The 16,762-nt window shown below is 40.1% G+C and overlaps 1 protein-coding gene across 6 annotated transcripts in view; it reads right to left on the reverse strand.

Annotated features, from left to right (window-relative positions):
* The window catches only part of LOC138648709 (uncharacterized), a 131,407-nt gene that overhangs the window by 113,614 nt on the left and 1,031 nt on the right, over positions 1-16,762 (reverse strand). For all 6 annotated transcript variants that reach the window (XM_069738541.1, XM_069738540.1, XM_069738536.1 and 3 more), the window contains exons 2-10: positions 16,532-16,547; positions 13,130-13,360; positions 10,798-10,929; positions 7,700-7,901; positions 7,276-7,406; positions 6,607-6,732; positions 5,310-5,511; positions 4,595-4,725; positions 358-483 (exon numbers count right to left, since the gene is read on the reverse strand). In XM_069738541.1, coding sequence (XP_069594642.1) covers positions 358-483; positions 4,595-4,725; positions 5,310-5,511; positions 6,607-6,732; positions 7,276-7,406; positions 7,700-7,901; positions 10,798-10,929; positions 13,130-13,360; positions 16,532-16,547 — 1,297 coding nt within the window. The remainder of the gene's footprint in view (positions 1-357; positions 484-4,594; positions 4,726-5,309; positions 5,512-6,606; positions 6,733-7,275; positions 7,407-7,699; positions 7,902-10,797; positions 10,930-13,129; positions 13,361-16,531; positions 16,548-16,762) is intronic.

Consider the following 16,762-nt stretch of genomic DNA (forward strand, 5'->3'; position numbering starts at 1 on the left):
CCTCTCCAGCGCTCTGCTTCCTGCACTAAGCGCCGGCCGGAAATCAGAGCACAGCGGTGACGTCACCGCTGTGCTTTCCGCCCGCTGCGCTTACACAGTGCAGAGAAGCAGAGCGCCGGGGACAGACACCGGAATGTAAGTATGTAGTGGTTTTTTTTTTACATTTACACTGGTAACCAGGGTAAACATCGGGTTACTAAGCGCGGCCCTGCGCTTAGTAACCCGATGTTTACCCTGGTTACCAGTGAAGACATCGCTGAATCGGCGTCACACACGTTTAAACAGCACACACGTTTAAACAGCAGTTATACACCACCTGGCGCTCCATGACACAAGTCTCTAAAAAGTCATCCTTACCTGTCATCTCTGTTGTTACTACCACAGCATACGCCACTATGTCTCCGTAGGAAGCATGAAAAGGTGAGAACTCAACAGATATTCCACCACCAGACGGATCAGTCTGAATGTTGCTATCTGGCAGACCTGCATAAAGCATATTTATAGGATTGAGAAATATGTAAATTAACACAGTAATATATTTTTATGTTCTTTACTTTAAAATCCTTAAACACTGAACTAGTAACAATAACAGTAACCAATATAATATTTTTTATAATACTCATGAAAACAAGAATCTATATGATATATCTTATCAGAGATAAAATTCACTTCATTCTCCTCCTTAACTGATATTTCATTCTCAAAAAACTCATTTCACAGATAAAATCTGTCTTTCAGTTAATACAGATTTTCACATAAAATTCTGTGGAGAAAGGAGAAGAGGAGAGAAGATTATGGGGCCATTAAACATTAGGGATGGGTGACGTGTTGTCTATTTTTACCTATGACCTAACACTCCACTTACAGATTAGGCTTTATTTATATAGAACCCGAAAACGCTTTTAATAATTGTACCTTACAGTATACAGTGGGGCAAAAAAGTATTTAGTCAGTCAGCAATAGTGCAAGTTCCACCACTTAAAAAGATGAGAGGTGTCTGTAATTTACATCATAGGTAGACCTCAACTATGGGAGACAAACTGAGAAAAAAAAATCCAGAGAATCACATTGTCTGTTTTTTTAACATTTTATTTGCATATTATGGTGGAAAATAAGTATTTGGTCAGAAACAAACAATCAAGATTTCTGGCTCTCACAGACCTGTAACTTCTTCTTTAAGAGTCTCCTCTTTCCTCCACTCATTACCTGTAGTAATGGCACCTGTTTAAACTTGTTATCAGTATAAAAAGACACCTGTGCACACCCTCAAACAGTCTGACTCCAAACTCCACTATGGTGAAGACCAAAGAGCTGTCAAAGGACACCAGAAACAAAATTGTAGCCCTGCACCAGGCTGGGAAGACTGAATCTGCAATAGCCAACCAGCTTGGAGTGAAGAAATCAACAGTGGGAGCAATAATTAGAAAATGGAAGACATACAAGACCACTGATAATCTCCCTCGATCTGGGGCTCCACGCAAAATCCCACCCTGTGGGGTCAGAATGATCACAAGAACGGTGAGCAAAAATCCCAGAACCACGCGGGGGGACCTAGTGAATGAACTGCAGAGAGCTGGGACCAATGTAACAAGGCCTACCATAAGTAACACACTACGCCACCATGGACTCAGATCCTGCAGTGCCAGACGTGTCCCACTGCTTAAGCCAGTACATGTCCGGGCCCGTCTGAAGTTTGCTAGAGAGCATTTGGATGATCCAGAGGAGTTTTGGGAGAATGTCCTATGGTCTGATGAAACCAAACTGCCACTGTTTGGTAGAAACACAACTTGTCGTGTTTGGAGGAAAAAGAATACTGAGTTGCATCCATCAAGCACCATACCTACTGTAAAGCATGGTAGTGGAAACATCATGCTTTGGGGCTGTTTCTCTGCAAAGGTGCCAAGACGACTGATCCGGGTACATGAAAGAATGAATGGGGCCATGTATCGTGAGATTTTGAGTGCAAACCTCCTTCCATCAGCAAGGGCATTGAAGATGAAACGTGGCTGGGTCTTTCAACATGACAATGATCCAAAGCAGACCGCCAGGGCAACGAAGGAGGGGCTTCGTAAGAAGCATTTCAAGGTCCTGGAGTGGCCTAGCCAGTCTCCAGATCTCAACCCTATAGAAAACCTTTGGAGGAAGTTGAAAGTCCGTGTTGCCAAGCGAAAAGCCAAAAACATCACTGCTCTAGAGGAGATCTGCATGGAGGAATGGGCCAACATACCAACAACAGTGTGTGGCAACCTTGTGAAGACTTACAGAAAACGTTTAACCTCTGTCATTGCCAACAAAGGATATATTACAAAGTATTGAGATGAAATTTTGTTTCTGACCAAATACTTATTTTCCACCATAATATGCAAATAAAATGTTAAAAAAACAGACAATGTGATTTTCTGGATTTTTTTTTCTCAGTTTGTCTCCCATAGTTGAGGTCTACCTATGATGTAAATTACAGACGCCTCTCATCTTTTTAAGTGGTGGAACTTGCACTATTGCTGACTGACTAAATACTTTTTTGCCCCACTGTATATGGAAAGTGTCTGCTTTATAAATATAATATCTACTGCAGTAAAGAAAAATGCCTCTTATATTTCAGAAAACTAATCATTTTTATAATGAGAGTACCTTATATATGGAAAGTGTCTGTTATATAGATATCTACTATAGTAAAGCAAAAAAATCTATATCTCAGGGATACTAATAAATAAGAAATATATATCCTACCAGCTGAAGAGCCCGGGCATAGTAACTAACTGTGGTTAGTTATAACAAATTATAATGATTATATTGCACATACAAACATTTCACATCATATATTCAACACTACAGATTTGCAACACAAATTAAATAAATGATTACCCAGGCATTGATAGTATTTTATTTTCAACTCATTCAAAAGACTTTTGATAAACAACATTTTTGGTTTTTCCTTCTGGTGCAAAGATGAACAGATTTTTGGCAGTTCCAACTCTTGAACAGGCCATGTAAATTTGACCATGAGAAAAGCATAGAGATTGCAAATCGATCCCTACTACTTTCAAGGACTGTGATTGAGCCTTGTAAGTGGACATTGTAAATGCCAGTCGAACTGGAAAATGGAGGCGTTTATACTGCTCCTTCGCATTTAATATTGTGGTCTTCAAAAAATAAAAAATTAGCTTCAACAAAACAGTGCTGGCGCATGCACAATAGCATCTATCGGCAAGCAATGCTCTCAATCTGCACATGTGCAGCCCATTGCGTTCTGAAGACCAGTGTGGGAACGCGCACAAGAAAAAGAAATTGTTACTGTTGAACTTAGCAATGCCCCCACACTGGTACACGGAACACAACCGGAATCATTTTATTGACGCAAAAGGTATTTTCAACACAATATTAACCCCATAAAGACAGCCTATACGACTTTTAACAGTGGCAGTTAATGGGCATTATTCCTCCTACACATCATGCTCCTTCTTTTTACACAGCCTCCTCCTGGACCTCACCCTCCTCCTTTATACACAGCATTTTTCTGCAGCACAGCTTTTCTCCTTTATAGTCAACTCCTCCGGCAGCACCTCACACTTCTCTTCCATATACAATTGGAAACAGTTGCTCCTGAGAGAAATTGCACTAATTGCAATAAAGCATATCATATACACAGCCTACTTCTTCTGCAGCACCACACTTTTCTCCTTTAGACCTCGTTCACACGTTATTTGGTCAGTATTTTGACCTCAGTATTTGTAAGCTAAAGCTTGGAGTAAGAGAAACAGAGGTAAAGTATATTCGAAACACGACACCACTTCTGTATTTTTCTCCCGCTCTTGGTTTTGGCTTATAAATACTGAGGTAAAATACAGACCAAATACTGAACATGTGAATGTGGCCTTATACACAGCCTCCACCTGCAACACCTCACTCTTCTCTATACTCAGCCTCATACTGCAGCAGCACCTCATTTCTGTCATTTTCCCCCGCACATCTCTTATTTTCCACCTCACTCCTCTCATTTTTCCCCCTAACACCTGTCATTTTGACCTCACACCTGTCATTTTCTGATCACTCTACTATTTTCCCCTCACTCCTCTCATTTTCCACTCACACCTCTCATTTTCACCTCACTCCACTATTTTCCCCTCACTCCACTATTATCCCCTCACTCCTCTTATTTTCCCCTCAGTCCTCTCATTTTCCCTTCACTCCACTCTTCCCCTCACACATGCACATCAACTTCCTGTTATGAGCACAGCGGTGTAATAAATGAGGCTCCTCCCTTTCCCTTGACGTAATGCCTCACAGGAGCACCTCCATTCTAGACATGATGGAGCTAGATGTGGCCTGTTCCTGCCGCACACTGATACTCTGAAGGTGGCGGCCCTGATTGTAGCTCGCAGCGGCTGGGACATCGCAGCCGGTGAGTTTTGCAGTGTGGCTTTCGAGGTGAATGTGTCTCCGCCCGTGTGCGCCAACAACGTGGGCCGTGTGGACAGGGCTTTGCATGTGGAGTGACCGTGGATATGTGGAGTGGGTGGGGCTATGTGGAGTGGGTGTGGCTTGATAAATACACACACACATACATACACTCAGCTTTATATATATAGATTACCTTTTATATTTGTCTCAGTTATTATAGAATAAGGACCCATGTAGTCTGTGAAAGATAGCAGAGATTGATCTTCAATGATGATGTCTGTGCTTAGGTCATATTGGATTATATTAAAGCCAGCGATGCTGACCCTGAAAATCAGAAGATGATTATTGTAGATAGTGAGGATCACTAAAGGAGTGACCAAGTAAAAACATTTACTGTCATATTCATAGCTAGAGGTTCTGCATCTCAATGCATTATCGGTAATGGGTGTTCTCAAACATTTCATTACATTTTCTGCTGACTGTAAGCCAGACACTGTGCACTACCTGTGTGTGACCAGTGGCCTATACAAGCCTTATTTGGGTGCAATTCTAATACTAAGCAATCACCCCCTTTATGAATTGGTAATGTGAGTGGTTGTCTCATCAGTATCGTGCATCGGTGTTGCCATCATCTTTATTATATGGGTTTGCTGCATCCAGATGACCTTTTTTGTCTATGATAATATCTTCTAAGCCCCCCAGGCAGCAGGACCTGAGTACAGCTTAAACCTCTGCACACCTTTAAAATACCCATGTATTATTATTGTTTTTATCTTTATAAATATAAATACAACCTATCCCTATCAGTACTTTATGATGACCCAGCATGAAAAGAATTGGATTAAAAAAAAACAAATATCTTGTTCTCTGAAGTTTTTAATGCTACATACAGTATATAGTGATAGTACCTGTACTGTAACTGGGGATCCAGTGGACCATTAAAATAAGAATGAGTCTTTGTTCCATCACCCACGTGAACTCCTATCTTTTTTGACTGAGCGAAACTCATGATCGATTCTTCTTCGAGGATGTAGGTGACATAAGTGTTGGTTAGCTTGTTCTTAAAATCATCGTATGTTTTAGATAAAATGCCATCGGGTGGGCGGTCGTCTAAATAGGGAAATTAAAAGTTTACGTTCATTTACCATAATAGGCGCAAAAAGTGAGAAGGACCCTCATGATGTAGAAAGTAGCAAACCATCACTGTGTGTTCTTAATAAATTGTTCTCCCCCACCATCTTCTTCCTTTTTTTAATACACACTGTTATAGAGATACTCTTTATAACATCTTTCTCTCTGGCTAAGAGGTGAGGATATTGTGGCAGGTGGACTCACTCAGTAGACACAGGAACCCTTAGTATTAAAGTCGCTGGGTGGTTTATTTCTTTATAAACCACAAAGCAAAGTAATGACACACAAAACAGCCTTTCTGGCACAAATGAAAATGAAAAGTCTATACAAACAGTCCTTCCCAGTATGGCTCCAGCCCTCTGGGATGCAACACACTTCAACTCCTGCCAGAGCTTGTGTCTGGAGCCTTCTTTCCTCCAAACAGGAAAAAAAACAGTGGCTGGACATTTAACTCTGCCAACCACACCCTTGAGGTAGAGATATGGTGAGTTGGCGTCCCTCCTATCTCTCACCTACTCACCAAAAACACTAGACCCTTGTAATGACTGGTTGAACACCCTACAGCACATAGTATTCTGGAGAGAAACTTATGGGTTTTTGATCACGGAAGAAAGCAATCTTCATGATACATATCTCCCCTCACACAAAGTGGCACAATATAAACCAACCACATTCTGAAAATAAGAATGAATAGGCTAGAGTAACATTTGTTTGCTGCAAGAACATTTTATAAAACTTGATTTTTAGGGCTTAATCCCTTAAGGAAAAGGCTTCCACATAAATCACTGCATCTTGAAAATTGATCCTGAAAGTATTTTAGGTAGTTGTTAGTCCTTCTTCTGGGTTCTGTGATGGCCACTGTGTTGTATATTGCACTTTACAAGACCTGTGTGCATACATTAAGGAACGTTTAAGGACTGTGCTGTATATTGAGTAAATAGACTGTCTTGTGAATACTTCAAAACTGCCCCAATAGGAGAGTCCACATCCATTTACACACAAAAATTCTGTTTAAACAGCAGCTATACACAACCCAATGCTCCATGACACACGTCTCTAAAAAGTCATCCTTACCGGTCATCTCTGTTGTTACTACCACAGCATACGCCACTATGTCTCCGTAGGAAGCATGAAAAGGTGAGAACTCAACAAATATTGCACCACCAGATGCATCAGTCTGAACATTGCTATCTGGCAGACCTGCATAAAGCATATTTATAGGATTGAGACATATGTAAATTGACACAGTAATATACTTTTATATTCTTTACTTTAAATCCTTAAACACTGAACTAGTAACAATAACAGTAACCAATATAATATTTTTTATAATATTCATGAAAACAAGAATCTATATAACATATCTTATCAGAGATAAGATTCGCTTCATTCTCCTCCTGGTCTAATATTTAATTCTCAATAAACTCAATTCACAGATAAAATCTGTCTTCAGTTAATACAGATTTTCACATAAAATTCTGTGGAGAGAGGAGAAGAGGAGAGAAGATTATGGGGCCATTAAACATTAGGGACTGGTGACTTGTTGTCTGCTTTTACCTATAACCTAACACTCCACTTACAGATTAGGCTTTATTTATATAGAACCAGAGAATGCTTTTAATGATTGTACCTTACAGTATATATAGAAAGTGGGCCGTGTGGAGTGAGTGTGGCTATGCGGAGTGGGCATGGCTTGATACATACACACATACATACACTTAGCTTTATATATATCGAGATTACCTTTTATATTTGTCTCAGTTATTAAAGAGTAAGGACCCATGTAGTCTGTGAAAGATAGCAGAGATTGATCTTCAATGATGGTGTCTGTGGTTAGGTCATATTGGATAATATTAAAGCCAGCGATGCTGACCCTGAAAATCAGAAGATGAATATTGTAGTTAGTGTCACTAAAGGGGTGACAAAGTAAAAGTGTTCTTGTTCACTAGCGTTCTGCATCTCAATGCGTTATTTGTAATAGAGGCTGTCAACCATTACAAGTCATAAGTTGCTGTCTTCTAGAACCCCACCCAAGCAGCAGGGCCTGGATGCAACTGAAAAGTTGCATCTCTCTTAAATTACTCTACTTCATCATAACACTTGAAATATAAATGTCTACATCTCATCCCCAGATATCTTTAATGCTAAAAAAATATACTGAGGGTACCTGTACTGTAACTGGGGGTCCAGTGGTCCATTATAATAAGAATGAGTCTTTGTTCCATCACCCACACGAACACCTATCTTCTTTGACAGTACAAAACTAGCGATCTGTTCTTCCCCAAGGATGTAGGTGACATATGTGTTGGTTAGCTTGTTCTTAAAATCATCATATGTTTTAGATAAAATCCCCTGAGGTGGATGGTCATCTTAAAAGAAAAATTAAGAATCAAAATGTTTTAACTTAACAGCCATTAAAAGGGACAAGTGCACCCTAATTAGTTGAAAGCAAAAAAACATCATTTTATAAATTGTGCTCCCCTGCCATTTCTAATACTGCAGATATTTTATGAATGGTAATAAATCGATGCTCTTTATAACCACCCTTTACCCTCACTTAGAGATGCGGATCCTAATCAGGGATCACCAACTACTAATTCAAATAATTCCCATATAGTCTATATGTAAAAGGTTTTTTTTTTTTTAAATAAACATTTAAATATGAGGTTCTTAGTGAACAATTTGATCATAATGAGTGAGCCCGTCTGCCACAATCAGGAAATCTCTTTCTGTTAGGACCCTACCAAACATTATATCTAAATTCAGGGCCGGACTGGGACTAAAATTCAGCCCTGGCATTTGAAGTCACACAGGCCCAATTTGTACACTTGTAGGTTGCAAGAAGTGAGGGGAGTGTAACACGACTATATAACATATAATTACAGCTGTATCCAGCATTACAGCTCAGTCCCCATAGAATGTAATGCAGCCAGTCCCGATAGAATGTAATACAGCACAGCCCCCATAGAATGTAATGCAGCACAGCCCCATAGAATGTAATGCAGCCAGCCCCCATAGAATGTAATGCTGCCAGCCCCCATAGAATGTAATGCTGCCAGCCCCCATAGAATGTAATACAGCACAGCCCCCATAGAATGTAATGCAGCACAGCCCCATAGAATGTAATGCAGCCAGCCCCCATAGAATGTAATGCTGCCAGCCCCCATAGAATGTAATGCTGCCAGCCCCCATAGAATGTAATGCAGCACAGCCCCATAGAATGTAATGCAGCCAGCCCTCATAGAATGTAATGCAGCCAGCCCTCATAGAATGTAATGCAGCCAGCCCCCATAGAATGTAATGCAGCACAGCCCCTATAGAATGTAATACAGCACAGCCCTCATAGAATGTAATGCAGCACAGCCCCATAGAATGTAATGCAGCACTTCCCCCATAGAATGTAATGCAGCACAGCCCCCATAGAATGTAATACAGCACAGCCCCCATAGAATGTAATGCAGCCAGCCCTCATAGAATGTAATGCAGCCAGCCCCCATAGAATGTAATGCAGCACAGCCCCTATAGAATGTAATACAGCACAGCCCTCATAGAATGTAATGCAGCACAGACCTCATAGAATGTAATGCAGCACAGCCCCTATAGAATGTAATACAGCACAGCCCTCATAGAATGTAATGCAGCACAGACCTCATAGAATGTAATGCAGCTCAGACCTCATAGAATGTAATGCAGCCAGTCCCCATAGAATGTAATGCAGCCCAGCACCATAGAATGTAATACTGCACAGGCCCCATAGAATGTAATACAGCCCAGCCCCATAGAATGTAATGCAGCCAGCCCCCATAGAATGTAATACAGCACAGGCCCCATAGAATGTAATACAGCACAGCCCCCATAGAATGTACTGCAGCACAGACCCCATAGAATGTAATGCAGCACAGACCCCATAGAATGTAATGCAGCACAGACCCCATAGAATGTAATGCAGCCAGTCCCCATAGAATGTAATGCAGCACAGCCCCATAGAATGTAATGCAGCACTTCCCCCATAGAATGTAATGCAGCACAGCCCCATAGAATGTAATACAGCACAGCCCCCATTGAATGTAATGCAGCACAGACCCCATAGAATGTAATGCAGCACAGACCCCATAGAATGTAATGCAGCACAGACCCCATAGAATGTAATGCAGCCAGTCCCCATAGAATGTAATGCAGCACAGCCCCATAGAATGTAATGCAGCACTTCCCCCATAGAATGTAATGCAGCACAGCCCCATAGAATGTAATGCAGCCCAGCCCCATAGAATGTAATGCAGCACAGCCCCATAGAATGTAATGCAGCACAGCCCCATGTGGGATTTTTGTGTTCCCTTTATTATTTTGAGCAGTTTATATACAGTATATATATTACACAGTAAGCAAAAAAGTAAATCACAGACAATGTGTAGATTCTATGTATATAGATTGAATGTATATAGAAAATGTATGTACTGTGGTTGAGTGGCTCACTCGGCTGCACACAGAGGTATAACTAGAACACTGTCTCTTTAAGAAAAGGCTTAGTTTATTGAAGACAGCATAAACCAAGCTTGAGAAAGTGAACATAGCCTTCTGGGCAAAACAGTAAAACAAATTAACAAAAGAAAACAGGATCAGCCCGCTCACAGGCAGCAATGTCCATGGTTCAGGTTTAGCACACACTTTCCTGGAGTGCTCTCTCTCCAGGCAACCACTGAACACTGACAGCTTTGGCAGTCAGCCATTTAAGCCCAGACCATATGATTCCTCCATCATGTCACATAATCTCAACATCACACTGCAGGTGAAGATGCGTGGATATTCTCCCTCCCGCTCTAGGAATGCCCACTGAAACCAGCCCATAATATAATTTTCAATAAACCGTCTCAACACGTAGTGTGCTGGAGGAAACTATTCTGGTTCTACATCACTGATGCCATCATGCACAGTGACACATATCTCCCCTCCATCACTTCACCAGTGACTCTGTCACAGTACATATATACATGCTCCTGCCCATACAATCAATAGTTAGATAGTGGTAACATGACACATGGTTAACAATTGTCCATGGCTGGGTGGTACATACCAGAGAAGGTGGTGTGCTAATGGAGATGCATGGCCAATGTGCATTTTGGACCAACAGACCTTCGTCAGGGGTTGCCTCCTCTGATATGTACCACCCTGCCATGGACCACCCCAGCCAGGGCTGTGTTACATTTCTGTGTAAAGTAATGCTATCCACCACCCATTGCACTTCCGGCTCTAAAGAGTCAACCTTACCGGTCATATGTGTTGTCACTACGACAGCATAAGCCACTATGTCTCCATATGAAGCGTGAAAAGGTGAGAACTCAACATTCATTGCACTATGAAGTGCAGATGGATTATTCTCAATGCTGCTAATGGGCAGACCTGTGGAAATAACGTGGATATATCATGTAAATTGGATCAAGAATCTGTAAACTAACATAGTTATATATTTTTATATAATTTATTTTATTCAAAACTCCTTAACAACTGAGCTACAGTAATTTTTGCCCTAAAGTCGTTTATCCACAAATGTACATTTGATAGAGACCCCGAACTTGAGTCCCCTATGATCACTAGTGTACCATACTTACTCATTGCACTAATCATATTGAGGTGGTTTCAGATGGAGACAAACGAGTAGATTGCTTAACCTTTCATCATAATAGGGCACAAGGTATTACTACCAGAATCAAAACCAATCATTTCATAGTTAAATAAAAAGTACAGATAGCATAAGAGATGATGACGCAGGCTGACCACAGCATTTATTGAAGTTTAATCCAATAAAAAAAGATTATTCTTTGTAAAAATGGATTAACACCAGTGTAAAGCTATGTGCACACGTTAAGTAATTACTGGGTTTTTGTTGACTTTTTTCCCCGAACAGTTTTGTCAGCAATATTTAAGGATTTCCTACGGTAGTACTAGGAACCTGAGTGATATCCCTGAAGTCTCGTGCACTTGTTGCTTATTTTTTCCTTCCAGATTTAAAGCAGTTTCAACCGTGTAGCGTGTAAATTCTTTCAGCGTTTTTGCAGCATCTTTCACTCACTCCAATACATATGAAAAAACGTATCAAAAACGCAAGGGGAATCAAGGCAAAAACATGTTTATTTTACACGTTGTGATCAAACTCTGGTCAGTTTGTGATAATAACAATTGTTTTTCCCTATACAGATTTCATGGGCCAGTAGATAAGCACTCATCGACTTGTTATGTAGTGGTTCAGCGCACATGATAATGGAGTAAAACTGGCCAGTGTAAACAGACTTTTAGTAAGAGCTTTCCTTTCCAAACATTTTCTTTGTTAATATTTCATCTTTCTATGGATGTATTAAAGAGATTCTGACACCAAGATTTTGCTAGCCCATCTGCTAGCAATATGATGTAAAGACAGATACCCTGATTCCAGCAATATATCACTTAGTTTACTGAGTGCAGCAGTTGTGATAAAATCCCTCCTTTCTCTTCTGTAGATCTGAATGCTGAGCTGTGTATACCTCTGACCATACCACTAATTGGGAACTTTTTGTGTAAATTGTGTATTGAGAGAAAGATGCCAATCAGCGGTCGGGGTGGGATTATACTGAGCAGGAGGACTACAAGTACCGAGTCAACTAATCCTCTAAGGATAATCTGTAGGTGACAAAATACTGATTTTTTTTAAACACCACACAGCCCAGTAAGTGACATATTGCTGGAATCAGAATGTTAGCCCCTACATAATGCTGCTCTCAGATTACATAAACCAAAACCAATGCACCAGGAAGACCAGACTGGATCAAGATGTATTCTTTTATTATTTAATTATCAAGCAGCGATACAATATATAAAAAACTACCGTTAAAAAATATACGATAAAAATACAAAACAATCATACATTGTGTCACTCAATTTTTCAGGGAACTAATATACCCCGATTGTGGGTAATACTTACCTTGCACAGATATATGAATAATTATTATTATTGTGCGGTTGGGTATCCGTATATTCATTTTTATATGCCATCCCGTGCTGCACACTTTTTTGTATGATTGTTTTGTATTTTTATCGTATATTTTTTAACGGTAGTTTTTTAGATATTGTATCGCTGCTTGATAATTAAATAATAAAAGAATACATCTTGATCCAGTCTGGTCTTCCTGGTGCATCCTTTGGTTTGGTGATTGGTTTTGGTTCTTGGTTTAAGTGGTCTCCACTTTCTTTTTACTCAAAAGACACCCGGATGAGCTAATATCACTATATTTATGATTGTGATACTGATTTATATATAGCCTTTATTTTATTTGGGTTGTTCTTTTGTAATTTTTCTCAGATTACATAGCAAGAAAACTGCTGACTAATTCCATTTCAACTATCAATCATGTGATCATCATCCTGTATAAAAGACCCTAATGTATTAGTTTTCTATTACCCAGCACTCTATCTTTTTTGTTTCTCTCATCCAGGAGGCTTCAACTTCACCACTTTTGGGCACAGGTATAGGTATGGATATTGAATTTAGCATTAATGTTGAGAATTATTGTATTTTTCTATATCCGATTAAAAGAATTAAATTTACCGTAACTAAAACATAACTTACTGGCGGTGACTTTGTGGCAGCAGCTGGTTGATTCATCCCCATAGTAGATCACATACTGTGTACCAGATGACAAGCTCATGAGGGACGTGTTATTCAAGCTGTTATCAGATGCCCGAATCACATTTCCATCTATGTCTGTTATCTTCTGCAAGAAGAATCCCGCTGACAGTCCAGTGACGGTTATCTGTGAGTTGGAGATCTTGATGCTGATTGATTGACATTCAAGTTTTTCTGTAATAAATAAAGCTAAGACTAAGCAGATTGCCATGCGCAAAAGGAATTTATAGAAATTATCAACAGGGACTTGTGCTCTTCCGTGTTCTGGCTCAAGGACATGTGACCCGTAGCTTAAACCGGCCAGCCCACCTAATTTTACACTGTGCCTCTATTAATATTATTATTATTACTGTAATTATTATTTTAAGATTCCCATTAAAGGGGTTGTTATAGTTACAGATGAAAAGCCAAGAGAGGTGATGATGACTCAAGGCTCATACACATTAAAGAAGAGATGAATAAACATATTAGTTTTTGGCGGAACAGTGGATAAAGATCTAACGTATATGGAGGTCTTCCAACTTTGCCTTCATGGAAGATTTCAGGGAGAGAAGACTTTAATGTCATATCCTTTTGCTCTGAAAGGAGATATGCTGCCACCAGAGGATTCTGGGAGGTTAAGGGATAGTTTGCCAAATGATTTTTTCACTCCTCCTCTTCCTCTTTTGTCTCCCCTCCCTCTCCCACACTGAGAAAGGGCTATATAAGAAGGATCAAATTCATTTTCTCCATACACCTGAACAAGGCTGCAGACAGCTGAAAACGCGTTGTGTACATAGTTTTTATCAGTTTGAATAAAAAAAATTTGATCTACAAGCAACCTGAAATTTCTGCACCTTGATTTCTCTCGGTGGCAAAGACAGCGCCATTCCCTGGTCCTTCTGTATGGAATCCATTTTTGTGGGATAGTCCAGTTTCAGGGTCCAATCCCTCCACACGAGGTCGGCAGCAGTCTCTTGCAAATAAATCCATGCTTTAAGGGGGAGTTGCACCTCAGTTTGCACAACTGTATTAGGAGAGCAAATTCCTATAGATACTCACCCACTCAATGGATTACGTCTCACTACACTTTGATAGCGCCACATTTTTCTCCTTTAGGAACTTCAACACTGTGTTTCTAGCCAAATGATTGTTCTCTCAACAGTTATCTTATGTGGACACTCAGTCTTTCTCCTGAGTTTTTGGTGCAGAAACTGAGCAGAAACTCCAAGTTTTTGAGGAGCATTTGGAAAGCTTCTGCTGAAAAAAAATCTTCAAGAAACTCAATGTACACATTGAGGCGAATAAGCCTCTTTACCTTGACAAGCCAGAGCTGGTATGTCACTCTCCACAAGGAGAAACCTTATCCCTTAGACCTCTCTCCATAGACATGCGTCTCAGACGCTGTCACACATCTTCAAAATTTGCTGATTTTTTTGAGGAACCTAACGTGTTAGGTGTTATTGATGAATAGGGCTGATGATTCTCTACTCAGAGTTCATCTGTTGGTTGAAAGTTGGGTCCCCCCCATAGACATCAAGTGGTTGGCCGACCCCACAAGCAATAATAGTTTTAGACAACATTAATATACGGTATTCCAAATTAGTAATTAATGGCTTATATGAGACTATCTGTATCTAAATGAATTCCACAGGTGTTCGGGACTATGGAAACAGCAACAACATTTTTCATACATCTTATTCTAGATGACACCTAAGATGCTACAGATGCGTCTCACAAAATTAGAATATCATCAAAAAGTTAATTTATTTCAGTTCTTCAATACAAAAAGTGAAACTCATATATTACACAGTCAATATAAACAGAGTGATCTATTTCACGTGTTTATTTCTGTGAATGTTGATGCTTATGGCTTACAGCCAATGAAAACCCAAAAGTCATTATCTCAGAAAATTAGAATACTTTATAACACCAGCTTGAAAAATTATTTTAAAATCTGAAATGTTGGCCTACTGAAATGTATGTTCAGTAAATGCACGCAAAACTTGGTAGGGGCTCCTGTACATTACTGCATCAATGTGGCATAGCATGGAGGCAAACAGCACTGCTGAGGGGTTATGGGAGCCCAGGTTGCTTTGATAGCAGTCTTCAGCTGATCTGCATTGTTGGGTCTGGTGTCTCTCATCTTCCTCTTGACAATACCCTATGAGGTTAAGGTCAGGTGAGTTTGCTGGCCAATCAAGCACAGTGATACTGTTGTTTGTAAACCAGGTATTGGTACTTTTGGCAGTGTGGACAGGTGCCAAGTCCTGCTGGAGAATTAAATTTCCATCTCCATAAAGCTTGTAGGCAGAGGGAAGCATGAAGTGCTCTAAAATCTCCTGGTAGATGGCTGTGCTGACTTTGGTCTTGATAAAACACAGTGGACCTACACCAGCAGATGACATGGCTCCCCAAACCATCACTGATTGTGGAGACTTCACACTAGACCTCCAGCAGCTTGGATTGTGGCCTCTCCACTCTTCCACCAGACTCTGGGACCTTGATTTCCAAATGAAATGCAAAAATTCAAAATGCAAAATTTACTTTCCTCTGAAAACAACACCTTGGACCACCGAGCAACAGTCCAGTTCTTTTTCTCCTTGGCCCAGGTAAGACGCTTCTGGCGTTGTCTATTGGTCATGAGTGGCTGACACAAGGAATACGGCACTTGTAGCCCATGTCCTGGATACGTCTGTGTGTGGTGGCTCTTGAAGCAATAACTCCAGCAGCAGTCCACTCCTTGTGATTCTCCTCCAAATTTTTGAATGGCCTTTTCTTAACAATCCTTTCAAGGCTGTGGTTATCCCGGTTGCTTGTGCACCTTTTTCTACCACACATTTTCCTTCCACTCCACTTTCCATTAATATGCTTGGATACAGCACTCTGTGAACAGGCGGCTTCTTTAGCAATGACCTTTTGTGGCTTCCCCTCCTTGTGGAGTGTGTCAATGACTGCCTTCTGGACATCTGTCAAGTCAGCAGTCTTCCTCATGATTGTGGAGCTACTGAAACAGACTGAGGGACCTTTATTAACACTTAGGAAGCCTTTGCAGGTGTTTTTTTTGTTAATCTAATTTACTGAGATAATGACTTTTGGGTTTTCATTGGCTGTTAGCCATAATCATCAACATTAACATAAATAAACACTTGAAATAGATCACTCTGTTTGTATTGACTCTATATAATATATGATTTTCACTTTTTGTACTGAAGAACTGAAATAAATTGACTTTTTAGTGATACTCTAATTTTGTGAAAAGCACCTGTAAGTTATTTCCACAGGGATACGTTACTATGCAATTCATTTTTTTAAATACCATAATGCTCTGGGCTTTAGATAAAAGTTAACAAATACAGGACTTACCATCACAGTTTTGGAGCTGAAACCAAAAAGAAACAACAGTCAAAAATAATGAAAAAGATCTGAGCAATACACTAGCAAGTAAGCAGCAAATTTAACCCCAAATATGCAGGGAGATCCACCAGAAAATTCTTACTAAGTTCTGCTGATTTTGTTGTGGATTGTGTAAAGAGGATTTCAACAAATGATCTTCCAAAAACGAAAGTCCCACACCAGACATTAACCCAATGGGAA

Source organism: Ranitomeya imitator, chromosome 9, assembly GCF_032444005.1.
Source record: "Ranitomeya imitator isolate aRanImi1 chromosome 9, aRanImi1.pri, whole genome shotgun sequence".
Lineage (NCBI taxonomy): Eukaryota > Metazoa > Chordata > Amphibia > Anura > Dendrobatidae > Ranitomeya > Ranitomeya imitator.